This window comes from Limanda limanda, chromosome 8, assembly GCF_963576545.1.
Source record: "Limanda limanda chromosome 8, fLimLim1.1, whole genome shotgun sequence".
Lineage (NCBI taxonomy): Eukaryota > Metazoa > Chordata > Actinopteri > Pleuronectiformes > Pleuronectidae > Limanda > Limanda limanda.
This window is the reverse complement of record NC_083643.1, coordinates 19,983,997-19,998,937: the sequence shown is the minus strand read 5'-3', so window position 1 is coordinate 19,998,937 and position 14,941 is coordinate 19,983,997. Positions and strand designations below refer to the sequence as shown.

At 44.4% G+C, this 14,941-nt stretch overlaps 1 protein-coding gene across 2 annotated transcripts in view; it reads left to right on the top strand.

The window, feature by feature from the left end:
- The window catches only part of LOC133009277 (A disintegrin and metalloproteinase with thrombospondin motifs 20-like), an 88,776-nt gene that overhangs the window by 35,846 nt on the left and 37,989 nt on the right, over positions 1-14,941 (top strand). For both annotated transcript variants that reach the window (XM_061076726.1, XM_061076724.1), the window contains exons 12-17: positions 4,765-4,910; positions 5,233-5,414; positions 6,890-7,026; positions 7,574-7,691; positions 12,343-12,438; positions 14,456-14,622. In XM_061076726.1, the coding sequence (XP_060932709.1) occupies positions 4,765-4,910; positions 5,233-5,414; positions 6,890-7,026; positions 7,574-7,691; positions 12,343-12,438; positions 14,456-14,622 (846 nt within the window). The remainder of the gene's footprint in view (positions 1-4,764; positions 4,911-5,232; positions 5,415-6,889; positions 7,027-7,573; positions 7,692-12,342; positions 12,439-14,455; positions 14,623-14,941) is intronic.

Sequence of the window (14,941 nt, the reverse complement as noted above, 5' to 3'; positions counted from 1 at the left end):
TCTTTCCACCGGCCCTTGCTTGCGTCACACGTCATCAGACATATCAAGAGGACTTATTGAAAATCAGCAGCAGTGGTCCACTTCGTAACATTGACCAATTTGTTTTTACTACAGTCTGTTTTATTTTTGCTGGACTGGCTGCAAAGCAACAGAGGCTAAGACAAATCTGACCAGGCAAGATTAAGATTAATTTGTCCCAAACACATGCACAGACATGAACACACACACTCATGCAATTGTAACCTCTGCTTTTAACCCATCTGGTGCAGGACACACAGAGCAGTGAGCAGCCATGTACGGCGCCCGGGGAGCAGATGTTGGGGGAGTAAGGTGCCTTGCTCAGGGACACTAGACAGGGTAGGGAGAATCCTCTTGGATTTTTGGACAGATCAATCCAGGTTCGTCTTTTTGTTGTTTCTCCGTGGAGTCGAAGCAGAGATGAACCAGAGACCTTTTCTGCCCATAGTCCAAGTTTCTGCCACTAGTCCACTGCCTCTCAAGAGGCCAAAGGGAACTCCGAACCCAGAAGCATGAGAAAGACCACAACATGAAAGATGATGCCATTTGGAAATGGCCGTGTTAAAATGAAAGAGTGGAAGGGCTTCTTAAATCGGCCCCCTGCCTTCTCATTCCTGCCCTGATGTATGGCTTGGGTTCAGAAAGTAGGTGCTCCCTGCAACAGTTTCCTGGCAATTACAGGGTGCTTCACTTCCATCGCAGCCGGCCGAGCCGCTCGGAGCAGCTGCTGCTGTCCTCAGCTAACCACTGTCAGGGTTGGCTCGCTGGTGGCCACTTTCTACAGCTGAGTTAGTGAAACTTTACTCAGCCTGTAGTTGTGTGATTTGGGATTTCTAGGGATCGTGTGTGTTTGAGTACATAACATGTGCATCCACGTACAGTGAGTGCAAAATGCATGAAGGCGATACCTGCACATGTCTCTGGATGTGTCGGCGAGTCAGCGTGTGTCTTTGCGAGATTCCTAATTTGAAACACATGCTAGTCCCGGCCGGACAGGTTTTCTCTCACAAGAGCTTCAAATGTCACACCACGTTCCCAATTGAGGGCAACTTTTGACGATCTACCTTGGAAAGTGTCGGCCGATGTCCCTGATGCCTGTTTGAGCTTTGCCGAGGCCGCCTGTCACCACAGCGTCTTTCAAAGAGTGTGTTTGAGCACTTCTGAAAGAGAGGCTAATTGGAAATGAGCGTGGCCTCCAGATGCCTCCAGACTCTGTGCAATCATTCTCCTCCTTAACGCACACACTCACACATGTGCGCTTAGGTGTGCACACACACACACACACACACACACACACACAGAGTCATAAGCAGGCTCACATTCGCACACACACACACACACACATAAACACACCCACACACACACGCACATACATCATCTCACACAGATGTTTTTTTCCTTCCACTCCCTCCTTGTCCTCCTTTCTTCTTTTCACCCACATCACCTTTTCAAGCCAAACAAAACGGTTGTAAACACAGGGTGCCAGCGGGGGGAGTGGAATGTCTCAGAGGCTTACACGGACTTTGGTCCTCTCTGACAGACAGTCCGCCTTGTGTTTGACAGCTCCTCAGGTCCCGCCTCCTGGTTGCACTGCGGTGGTCCCTGCGTGGCCCTCTGCAATTTCCCATAAGGGCATGCGGGGGGGAAGGGTGCCAGCGGAGAGGACGTATAGAGGGGATGCTCACGTCCGGGTTGTCAGTCACTAAACAGAGGTGGGGGAAGGGGATTTGGGAGCTGTTAGAGGAGGGGAAATGTTGGCTTTACTTTTTTTAGATGAGTTTCTTTGAGGATTCCAAGATCTGTGATTGTTAAACTCTCTTTTTTTTGGGCTTGAGGATGTTTCTCAACCAGGGTTAGAAGGATCAACACCTGTTTGCCTTTTCGTGGTGTGGAAGCCATTTCCGCTTGTGGATGTTTTATCACATTTTGTCAATGCCTTTTATTTGAATTGCTCTCTGAATCCATTGTTAGTCCTCAGCAGCGTTGGGGAGTAACGGAATACATGTAACGGCGTTACGTATTTAGAATACAAATTATAAGTAACTGTATTCCGTTACAGTTACAAATTAAATAGATGGTATTCAGAATACAGTTACATTGTTGAAATCCGTGGATTACATGACGGTACTTCTCTGTTTCACGAGTTTATTCACTCTCTCGTAAATCCACCGGCAAAGCCCCCAAAGCAGCTGGAGACCAGGGCTGCCGTAAGAGCGCCCGGGCCCCCGGCGGCGTGAAGAAGCCTCACCGCTACCGGCTCGGGACACAGGCCCGGGACCGTGGCTCTGAGAGAGTTCCGTCGCTACCAGAAATCTACGGAGCTGCTGATCCGCAAGCTGCCCTTCCAGCGCCTGGTGAGAGAAGACCGACCTGCGCTCCCAGAGCTCCGCTGTCATGGCTCTGCAGGAGACCAGCGAGGCACGCCGGGTTCACACCGGACGCTGAAGCGCCGTGAAGCGCTAATAATATCACCCGTTGACCCAGTAGTATAAAAGCATATGGTCACTTGTTGCTCCAACATTAACTGCAACAGCGTCCCAATTTAATGTCATGCATCTTCAAGAACTTCTCCGCTGTTTGCTCCGTTCAATGTCGGGTGTCGAGGGTAAATTACGTATTCTCCACTCAAGCCCCCCCCCCTCCTCTTTTTATCTTTATGACTGCTTGTGTGTCTGTATGGATGTGCAGAGGGGGGCATTTAATAATGTGATTGGTAAAATTGGTCAAATTAAAACTCCAGGACAACAGAAGGGGAATGCAAACTATGGGATGCATACTTTATCATTTATATCATATAAAATATGTCATCAATATCGTTTAAAATCATTTTTCAGTGTGTTTCCTGGAGCGATACGCTCGCGTCAAGCGCAAACAAAAATAGACTCGACGCCGAAACGATCGCTGCACGGCGCGAGGCAGCCTTGGCGCAGGGGGGGGTTCAGCCTCCCGTGGGACCCGCACAGAGGTGGCAGTGGATAGGAGCCGGACATCCAGCTGGCCCGCCGCATCGGCGGAGAGAGAGTTTAAAGTGCTGCTGCTCCACTGACTATAACAACGCCGCAATCATACACTTAAAAAATGCAATGCAAACCGGAAGTATTCCAAGTATTCAGAATACGTTACTCAGATTAGTTAATGTAATGGAATACGTTACAGATTACATTTTTGGGCATGTATTCTGTATTCTGTAACGGAATACGTTTTGAAAGTATCCTTCCCAACACTGGTCCTCAGCACCTTCATGGTTGCATTTACAGTTGTGTCAGACAGGTAGACAGAACCTGGCCATGACTCAAACCATGTCTGGATTATGGAAATGTTTGTGGCCTGTTTGGTCCGTACCCTGCAGCTGTTAACACCTGTCTGTCATTGTGCAAAGACTTTACACTCCATCATTAGACCTGCATGGGTGTAAAAACACACACACGCAAGCTAGGCCAGTATAGAAGCGGCCACGGTGCAAAACCGTGTGTATGTTTACATGTGTTTGTGTGTATGACTTTGAACTTTTTGCAGATGTTCACCAAAGATGATGGCTGCCAGTTGTAAATTCATTTTAAAGCGGAAATGGGCCAGAGAATGTCCAAGTGCTGACTTTGATTAATGTCCTCTCTGGTGGTTTATAGGTGAAATTAGGAAAGTCCACTGGATCATGCAAAGTTCAGTCGGTCTTAGGGGATCGAACACAATGGGTGTGTAGCCAGATGTATTTCTCATCTGGATGAAGCTGGTTGTTGAAATAACAATGTGCACATCAACATTACAAAATCAAATTGAAAATGAACAAACTGATCCTCCTCTGGAAGTTGCACCTTTTTAAAGTGGTGATCCTATGTCGGGCAAGTAATGAACTTTGTTTCTTTTGTTATCGCGACTCTAGAGTTTCCTTATCGCGGTGCCACTGCCTCCTCGTGCCTGTGGGCCCGGACGGCAGGTTTACGTACCCAGACAGACGCCGTCTTGTCCTGCATTCTTTCAGTGAACAGGACCCTCCGATATCTTAGTCGCTGGGAAGGGGATTTGGTTACACACAAAGGGAAGTGGGCCTGCCATGCTTTGCTTATGAAAGCAGTGTTAGCACTTCTTGGCAAAGGTTAGTTAGTGGGTACACACCGTTTGATACTAGGCACCATATTCTTCACATCTGGTCTACTGTCGGAAAGACCGAGATGATTTAAGAAACATTTCGTCTGGATATTCTTCATGTTTGCTTCCACTTTGTTCCTCTTTGTTGCTTATCTAATTTCAAATCCTTTTTGAATATGGATCTACCACTTTTCCTTTTTGTCTTCAGTTCCCTTTTGAATTCCATATTGTAGCAGTGACATGCAATCATCAGCACTATAGTTTATTACCCCACACCCCTAATGCATTTACAAATATATATTTTGTGTGGTGGCATCAGGTTTCCTTTCTGTCTTCCGCTTTCTTTGTTTCTGTCTGTATCCATGTCTCTCCCTCACACTCCTATTTCTCTTTTGACAGCTGTGGGAGTCGAGCACAGTCCCTGGGGGGAAACAATGGCTGAATGTGGATTTCTTTTCAAATAAAGCTAAAGATATAAACAGAGGATTAAGAAGGCAAAGAGGAACACCGCTCCCAGCTGTGCATGCACTTAATCTACACTAGAGCCTCACGGAGTCCACGTTTGACGTCAGGACTGCAGGTGTTGGAGTCGTCATTTTTTTAACTGGATCTCTGTGTGTGTGTGTGTGTGTCTCTGTGTGTGTTTGTGTTCTGGTGCAGTATTGCAGACACGGAATGTGTGTAAACAAGGAGTTGGACCTGCAACCTGTTCACGGGGAGTGGGGAACCTGGGGGCCCTACAGCGTTTGCTCCAGGTCCTGTGGCGGAGGAACCCGGAGCAACATCAGAGACTGCAACAAGCCTGAGTAAGGAAGAATCACACACAGTTAAAGCAGTCACAGATTGTAAATACGGGTGTTACTCTGAACTAGTAAGAGCAGTAGCAGTCAGGCATGATCAAGAGTTGTAAACAAGCTTAAGTGAGTAACAAGCCCGAGTGTCAGATCCACTGAGTCTCAACTGGATTTGAAACAACAGTGGAAGCATGCCTGTTTCCTTAGTGTGAATTCCAAAGTAAACAATGTTGCTCTGAAGTCGTGAAGCTCTAGTCAAACGAGGGCAAACATTGAAATCGAAGTGCAGCGCTTCTGTGATCCATCTCTGTCCTTTCATGGTTTCTCCCACCAGGCCCAGAAATGGCGGTAAGTTCTGCGTGGGTCGCAGGATGAAGTTCCGCTCCTGCAACACCGAGCCGTGTCCACGAGGACAGAAAGACTTCCGGGAAGAGCAGTGCTCCACGTTTGACGGCAAGCACTTCAACATCAACGGTCTACCTCCCACCGTCCGCTGGGTCCCCAAGTACAGTGGCAGTGAGTACACCGATGTGATCCTGAAGCGTGTAATTTGAATGTCTTGTGGTAACTTGCGCCGCAACATCAAAGTCGGATGGTATTTAAATCCAACTGTACAGTGTAGTTTGAGACCGGTGTTTCAGTGTGATTGATGCATTAAATGCTCCATTTTTTCATTTTGAAAATCCCCCAGTTATTCATTTTATGTTTGATCACCAGCACTGTGGCTTGTGTAAACCGCTCCGTCCCCATTGTGTGTAGGAGGTTTGTTGAGGCCAAGACACACAGCATTGTGATGGCTGTGTGTCTGCAGCATTTGCAGTGTAATCCAGTGATCATTTAATACACTAGTGCACTGTCCATTCTAAACCTGTCCATTTGAAATGGGGCTGATCTCTGTGTGAATAATCGACTCAATCTTCAGACCCAAGCTCAAATCTTTTCAAAAATAATAGCTCTGTAATTCAATTCAATATTAAGTGCACATGTTGTGCTTTTACTTTGAAGACAAATCACCAGACAAGTGATTCTATGAATGCTGCGTGACGGAGATCAGCAACCGTGACTCCTGTGAATGAATGTGTCATTCCAATATGGTGAATTAAAGACAATAACATTTTCAAATCATCTGGTGGGCCAGATATAATTGGCCGCAGCCCGCAGGCCACCAGTTGCCAGACACAGCTGTAATTTATCCAAGGACCTAGAAGAAGACATGTTCGACTAGGTCCACAGAATGAATTTTTAGGATTATAATACTTTTATTAACCCTGACCTAATTGAAACTATCGCATGTCCAAAATGCACCAAAATTCAAAACAGCTCTTCCGGAGGCCACTTGAAATACAATTGCCACACATGTGGAATTAGTAAGTCTGTGAGGTGAAAGGATAAAAAATACTTTGTTGATAGGTGGGTGGCTGATGTGTGTGTGTGTGGGTGTGTGTGTGTTTGTCTTTGTCGTGATTTACATCCCCATGATGAGTTGCCCCAGGGTAAACCTATACTTGATACTAAACAACATCAGCAACATTGAGGCAGTATGCAGCCCGTCCATATGAACCCATCTGGCAGCGATCCCGCTCGCAGCCGTATCTCATTCCTTGTGGAGATGCCTTGCCCCCCCCCCCCCCCCGCTATGGGAGATTACCATCTGGCAAAGACCACCATGTCTAAGTTACTGCAAGTGATTCATTCCTTTAATTGATTCTGTACAAGCCAACCTGCCAAAACCCCAGAGCCAGTACATTGTCAAGACATTTTCCATGAAGCTTGGACAATTTTTGGCAATTCTAACAAAGAGTCTGCAGAACTTTGAAAAAAATACTGTAAATAGGCTCAAGATCAAAAATGTGAAGTTATGTTTTGTTTTATTTTAATCAGTACGGGCAAGTCTGGAGATGACTTCCATATTTTTACTGTTCAGGATTGTTGTTTTATTCATCTCATCAACTGAAAGAGCTGTGGTCCATTCTCTTTCCTCCACCATGCAGTACTGATGAAGGATCGCTGTAAGCTCTTCTGCCGGGTGGCTGGGACGATGGCGTATTATCAGCTGAAGGACCGCGTCACCGACGGCACGCCGTGTGGGCCGGACACATACGACATCTGTGTTCAAGGCCTCTGCAGGGTATATTTCTTTCTTTCTTCTTTTCTAATGAAATTACAAGGACACACACACACACACACACACACAGACACACACACACATACACACGTACACAATAGATTCCACTAATGTTATCATGGTGTGTAGCGTCAGATATATTTTTGGTTAAAGTTATATCTTGGCTGAAGAGGAATTAAGGACGATACCGACAAAGAAATACAAACTTAATCTCAGCCCTCTCGTATTATAACATTATAATATAACACAACATTAACACTTGGTGTGAATTTGCAGCAAGATATCTGTATGTCACACATGTACAGACCCCACTGAAGTCTGATGGGGTCTGATCAGGAAATGTGCATGGAAATTGGACATTTAATTCACTCAGTGTGAATTGTGGGCCCTTTATTGCCCTTATTTAGAAAAATCCTAGATCCGCCCCTGAGGTCACATTTGAAAACACCCGCATTTCCCAAGCCCATGATGTCTAGGCAAATCTACACTTTCAGAAACTTTGAATTAAGTACTTGCAAATCATACATTTTCATTTTGTGTGGCTCTTTAGCAAGCGGGCTGCGACCACGTCCTCAACTCCAAGGCCAGGAATGACAAGTGTGGAGTGTGTGGCGGGGACAACTCATCGTGTAAAACCCTGGCAGGGACCTTCAACGATGCACAGTATGGTAAGCCCCCCCCCGATGCTCACATTACATGTACGGTACACTAATAGCTGACGGTTCACAAAAAAAGGTGTTGCTGTTTAACACACTGTACGTCAGCTGCTTCTGCAGACGAGCTATGATTTATGTGATCCACAGTAAACATAGACGAGCCGGGCGAGACTTCAGTTCCACGCGGCTGCAGCGCTGACGTGCCGTAGACTCACATTAGGAACTGATGTCATGTCTGGTTATGTTTAAAACGTATTTCAGCATTGGTGCGTCTCTCGGCCAAATTTAGAAAAACTCCGACCCCTGATCTTCTCTGAAGCCTTGGAAACTGATTAATACAGAGATCTCACTCTTTCAGGTCGAGCAAACAGGAACCTGACATCAGCCCTTTGAACCGTTAATGCTAATACCGAGCTTTTTGCACTGCAGCCAACTGCTGATTGCATCCGACCCCCTTTTTTTTTTTTAAGTGCAGGCAGAAACAGCAGAAACATTAGCATAAAAGCCCTGGGTGTGGCTTCAGTCATGTTAGCTTCACGTTAGTTTGGCGGTGAGCTTTTGCGTCTCTATCCATCTGCTATCTTTCTCCCGTCTGTTGGTCGTTTGAGGAGTGTATTGAACTGAACCAGACGCTGAACTTTCTGGCTTAACCTGAAGAAAGAGAACACGAGTGGGAGTGCAGCCCAGGCAGGATATCCCTCTGCTCCATGGGCGTCTTTCTGTCTTTCACCTCTTTGTCCTTTTCTGTTTGTTGTTTCCCTATTTGTTAGTCTCTATCCTTGTCTCATTTCCTTTTTTTCCTTTGTGTTAATATTTGCATTTATCACAACCTTTCTTTCTGTTCTTCAGCAGACCAGACAAACTGAACTCTGAGATAAAACCATACAGTTCTTATTATCCTGTGGGGAAAGACAAGCCAAGATGTCTTCCAAGTCTCTAAATGTTGACCATTCAAATGAGAAAGCATTTGAAGATATTTAGACATGATAATGTTTTGTCTTCTTTACATGAGGTAGACTGAGTACTTTAAATTCATAACAGTTAAAAAGTGTTGCTATATATCTATCTGTACATACCTTTTTGGATGGTACATTGTCACGTGAGTTCTAATCAGGTGCATTGAAAAATTAAATGTTCACAAATGTGTATTTTTCCTCATACAGTGGGAGGCAACCACAGCATCTGAAATACATTATGAAGATGTCCTAAAATCATTAATTTTTGGCAATAAGGCGTAAGTCAATGTCAATTGTGCTGTAAACAAATACACTGGGCTCTATCGGAGGAATTTATATAGAGCTCTGCCTTCCGCAGCTCTACTCAGGCACCATCTGGCACATGAATATTCCTGCTGTTGTGAACAAGTCTGACCCAAACAGTCACTATTGTCTGTACATTACCGGACTTCATGCCCTAAAACAGCTTCTTTAACGTTTGTTTCTGTGGATCATTGAAGTTGGTTGGTCTTTGACCCTTTTTGGACAATGATACCCTGTATTAAAAACAGCAAAATGTAGTTGCTGACCGTCACCATTTCAGCCAAGTGTCTAAACTCATAAAAGTGTTCAGTAATGTAATTTTAGCATGAAGCAAGTCTCATGTTCTAAGTTAAAGCCAGGGTTGATAATCCTGGGAAAGCTCGCAAGAGAAGGCTACACTAGAAAAAATTCTCCCTCTCTTCAAAACTACGACCCCAAAAAACATGAACGTGCACTGACTGATTCACAACTGATAAAACATGAAGGCAGGCAGGTCTGTTAGTGAGTATTCCAGCGAATCATTTAATTTGTCTTTTTTATCACAGTCTGGCAGGGGCCACAGACAGCTGCTTTCTTTCTTTTGTCTTTTTGTTTTTACAGGCAACTTTATTTATTGATGGCATTCGAGGACATAATCGATTCATGTCTTCCGCTGCTTTACTTTTTTAAAGCGAAATCGTTCCGCCGCATAATTATTAACAGGCTCACATTAAAGGTCTGGGCGTCTGTCACCGTGTCGGAGTCTCTGTCTGCGTGTCTTCCCTTCACTTCTACCCTTTAACAATAAACACCAACACTAATCAGAAGTTATTAGGACCTGACCAGTACTGACGTTTATGAACATGTGTGCACGTAGTTCATCTGCTACACACAACGTGAGAGGCGCAAAGCCAGGACATCAGGGTTAAAGTGACCGGAACGATCCGAATTTATGATCTGACATCATCAATTACTAATTTACCAACCCTAACTTTAAGTTTGAATTGTCACTTGAGTCCAAGTCTGCAACTCTGTATTAACACAGGCAGTTAATGTCTCCTGACAGCTGCACAGGACCCAGTGAATACCTAAACACTGTACTGGAGATTTACAAGTGGCCCTGATGCAGGTTTATGTTTCCTCTATTATCTTGTTTCTTCACTTGAAATTAAAGCAATTACTAAATAAACTGGCAACACCAGATTTAAAGGTTTAAATGCATTCGGTCTTAGAATGGGATTAACCATCGCTGTAATGACACAACAAGCAAATGCCTGTCGTCCACTCAGCCCGGACCCTCTCGCAGATTCCAGCCGGCCGAGCTTGTGACGCCCTCTAATTTTCTTCTTCAGGCTATTAATACTACATCATCTTCTTTCTTGCTAGTGGCAGGGGGAGGCATGTTTGAGGTTAACCCCAGCATTCCCCAGTGTAGGACGCTCTGTGTTTTCTTTCCCCCGCCACGCTGTGTTTACTGTTCATTTCTGGGTCACTCTGTGGTGGCGGAGGATTGTGTGTATGGTCAGTAGCTAAGCCGGAGGGGATCTCGGAGGCCTCCAGCGGCTTGTGGATGCCGTGTGTCCTCGGAGGGCGACTGTGTTGGCGGTTTCTAAAGTTCGTGCTCCCCTGTATTTTTAAGAGCTTATCCTGTCCCGAGTGGTTTGGGATGGAATTAGACGTGACACTCAAAATGCAACATCAAGGGAACTCCAAGGGAAACTGTGCCAAGGCTTGTGAAGGAATATGTAAAAGTGCTTTTGTTTCCTAGTGATGTTTATGAATGAAAAGTAGCTTCCTGTGCTATTTTTCAGTCATGGTTGGCCTGACATCCCAGTGTGTGTGTGTGTGTGTGTGTGTGAGTGTGGGAAAAAGAAAAACTTCATGGCAGATGACAGGAAGATATGTAAACCAAGTGCTGCCCCCGAGTGGCTCAAGGTGTTAGGTTAATCATCATGTCAGCTCACACGTTTCCTTCCTTTCATTACTTTCTGTTTTTCTTTCATTTTGAACAAGTCGTGGGAGGGTGAGCCGACGCCTCGCCACATGTTTGTTGGTTCAAAATCCTCAAGCTGATGATGAAATAAATGAATCCCTGTGTCTGTCTGAATGTGACAGAAACAGCCATTCTTAGTCACAATTACACCCACTGCAATCACTGTGAACCTGCAGTGATTTTACTAGACTTATCTAGTGACCAGAGACATCAAATTGTTATTGCACCCAACAGCTGCGCATCATGAGTTCAGTGTAGATAAACGCTTCCCCCTCATAATTCTCAAAGTGTTGCTATAAACAAGAATCCACCGTTTAGCCGTTACATTAAACCCAGTAACTGCTTTGAATGTTACGGCTGTTCGCTGCATGTTCCCACTACGCTGACGTTGGGTCTCTGTTGTCTCTCTTCTTCTCTCTCTGTGTTTTAACTGCTAAAGGTTACATTTACCTCTTGTGTTGGTGTTTACTTGTTAGTGAGCAAGATTACACAAAAACTGGATCAGGGTTTTATTCATCTTTCACATAAATTTTTTCCCCTGTTTTCCTGGATTTTTTGATGAAAATCAATGAAATTATATTCAGGGAACTTTTTTTCTATTAGTGTTCAGCTTGATTGAATTTAAGGGAACTGCTCGGCCTGGGTGGAGGTATGTGCCCTACTGAGCCATTCTATTTCATAATGGGTTCACTATAAGCTGTAGCAACTGCTCACGTTTGAAAATTGGTAATTTGTAAACCCTTCTTCTTACTTAATAAAACAAAACAAAAACAGCTGCTTTTACACAAGCATCCACAATAAAACAACTGGATGATCGTGTGAAGTAAAGAGGAGGACGAATCTAGTCTTTGATACCTGCTGCTATTGATATTCATCCGTCAAAATGAATAGGATTTTATACATTGTCATTCTCACATTAAGACACAGATTCTTTTTTTCTTTTGTCATCTCTCCTCTAACTGTCCCATTTGTATTTGCTTCTAGCTTCTGCTCTATTTCAGTCTTCATATCTACATGTCTGTTGTCACCTCTTGCCTCACATGCTCTTGACTCTCATGTTCACAAATTTTCTGTGTTAGTTTATCATGGGACAACAGGCTCGGTGTGGTAATTACAGGCCAAAGGTAAAGGTCCAGGGAATAATTACATATCATTTCACGGTCGGGCCTCTGAGACTAAAACAAGGTCTCCTGCAGGTTATTTGAGAGGACTACACCTTTTTTTGGGGTATTTTTCCAAGTATGACATTTAAATCCCCAGCGGTTGGAACCGGACTTCCCTGACTGGGGGTTTCAGTTTAGCATAGTGAAGCTATTATGAAATTCAAGGTGGGACTTCTCACCGCTGTTGTTGTGATGACTTTGCTCCCAAAGGAGACTTCTTTAAAGTTGTGTTAACTCTCCAGGTCCCTATGTCTTTTCTCCGTCTTCAGGTTACAACACAGTGGTGCGGATCCCGGCCGGAGCCACCAACATCGACATCAAGCAGGTCAGCTACTCTGGAAAGCCAGAAGACGACAACTACCTCGGTGAGTGTGTCTGTGTGTTTGTGAGTTTAACCTTGAAGGTTTCCCTGAAAGAATCAATGCAAAATGGAAGCAGTCCAGGCCAATGAGACGCATATATATATATAACACCCCTTCAGTTCTCATCTGGCAGGTCAATGCCATTATTCCCTTAACACGACTATAAACCACCCAGACTGCTGACCCCGAGCTGCTGAGGCAGGCTTTTAGGATTTTTAAATGGAGGGCAAGGAGACATGGGCCAAACGGTTGTCAAACCATTTTCTTAGAGGAAAAGAAACTGTCATTTGTACTGAGCGTGTTATGGAGGAAATGTGTCGGGGCGTTGGTCCATCTGGTCATGGCGGAGAAGGTTGGTTGGGAAAGCAAATGGAGTGTCAACCCCTGAGAAAGATAAATGAGGCAGCAATAGGTGCTAATTAGAGGCATGTGGAGCCCAGGCTGCATGAAAGTAGATATAGGGGTATAGGGTTAGATGGACCCACCGGGCTTAGTGTGAGTGTGTGCGTGCACGTGTGTGTGTGTGTGTGTGTGTGTGTGTGTGTGTGTGTGTGCGTGCGCGTGTGTGTGCTTGCATGTGAGAGACAGACAGAGAGAGAAACAGGAAAAAGGGAGTTTGCCTGTGTTGTAATGTTGGTTCAAGTGAGGTTCAAGATGTTTTAAGTCAAATAGTCTGAAAATACATCTGGCAAAGGTTCGTTGACACACTGCTGTTAGAGGATCGACCCCCCCCATCACTGACCGCCACACTGCTGTGAGCGAGTGCCGACTATATTTACCACGGTTGATATTTGCCACGCCCTGCCAATTTTGTCACAACCTGTCCAATGGGCCGAAATTACTGTGAGACGATCAGCGCACTCAGAAGTCATTGAGCCTAAATTTTGGAGCTTCAAAACAGAAAAGATCTCAGTGGCAATGACCAATACTTAATAATAGAAATATTTAAACACACTGAAACACTCTGAATCAATCGTTTATGGTCACAATTAATTTCGTAGCTGGTCGACCTGGTTCTGGACTTAAAACTCTTTTTATAAGGATTTTTCTGAAATGTCAATTGAGAAAATGAATGGGGAATTTACCTTCGGAGCTAGAGTGGTTCATGAAGTTAGCGGTCATTCAGTGTTCAGAGCCTGTGAACGAACTTCAGGTTGTGTTGTTCTACCACGTCATTTTCTTTGCTGTTCCAACATTTAGCTGTACATTTTTCTTGAGAAAAAATCCGCTTCAGCAGAAGCAGCTCTGAACATTAGGGCAGAGACTTAAATATGTTTATAGATATATTGAAATGTGTGTGTGGCTGTGTGTCCGCACATTTTACTCTGGGATTATTTTGTTTCTTTATGTTGCTGGAAAGCATCACTGATGACAGCTAGAGTCTGTAGATGATTGTCAAACCCCACAGGGCCTGTTGGCTAAAGATGACATCTGGCATCGGACTATGTGCACACTTAAATGTAAACAAACTTGCATCGAGAGTCTTAATCAGATGCATATTTTCAGTGGGCTCTCTCAGATTTTAACGAAGTGCTTGTTTCCTAGTAGTACATCATCTGAGGTGAAAAACAGGTGGTGGGTTGTTTTTCTTTTGTGTTTATGTGTGAGTGTTTATTCATTTGAATGTGTGTGTTGTTTGTGTTTGTATGTTTATGCTTGTTTGTATTAGCAGTGAGTGGAGATCCTTTGTTTGCATTGCAGTGCCAGTCATTAAAACGAGTCATGCAGTGTAACTCCAAATAACTGCAATTTAGGGCCGGCAGTGTTTCAGCATACCTCCCCTGCAACAATGGTTTATGCAGAACAATAAGACGGGCCAGTCAAAGAGTGTTTACTTTAACATACAGCCTGATGACTGCCACATTGCCTAAACATTCCCAAAAACCTCAATTCCACAGGAGACAGGACCCATTCCAGGAGGCAAACATTCCTTCACTTGCACTAATTCTTTCATAGCTGGAGTTTTGTGCTGTTGAGGCTTTTTTGTGGTTGTTCTCCTCCAATCCATTTTTTATTGCAGCATTAGCCGATAGCCAGTCCAACTCCCTCCTGAACGGGAACTTTGTGGTGGCCATGTTCAAAAGGGAAATCACCTTCAAGGGAATTGTCATAGAGTACAGTGGCTCGGACACAAAAGTGGAGCGCATCAACTGCACCGAGCGCATCGAGGAGGAGCTTATTCTACAGGTAGGAAGAGGACGCTCTTCATAGTCTTTAAATATGTTCATGTTAAGTTTATTTTATCATTTTATTCCTCCTTGTACATGTTCTGTGTATAAGGCTACATCACTGCTACTCCATTTTCAAATCCAAAATGCATCAACTCTGCTATATGTGTCCTCACTAGGGTTGCAAAATTCCGGGAATATTCAAAGTTGGAAACTTTCCATGGGAATTAACGGGAATATACGGGAATTAACGGGAATTAACGGGAATAAACTGGAAATGTTGTGGGTAATTTATACTCACTGTATTTACCTTGTCGTATACAGACATAAATATAAAC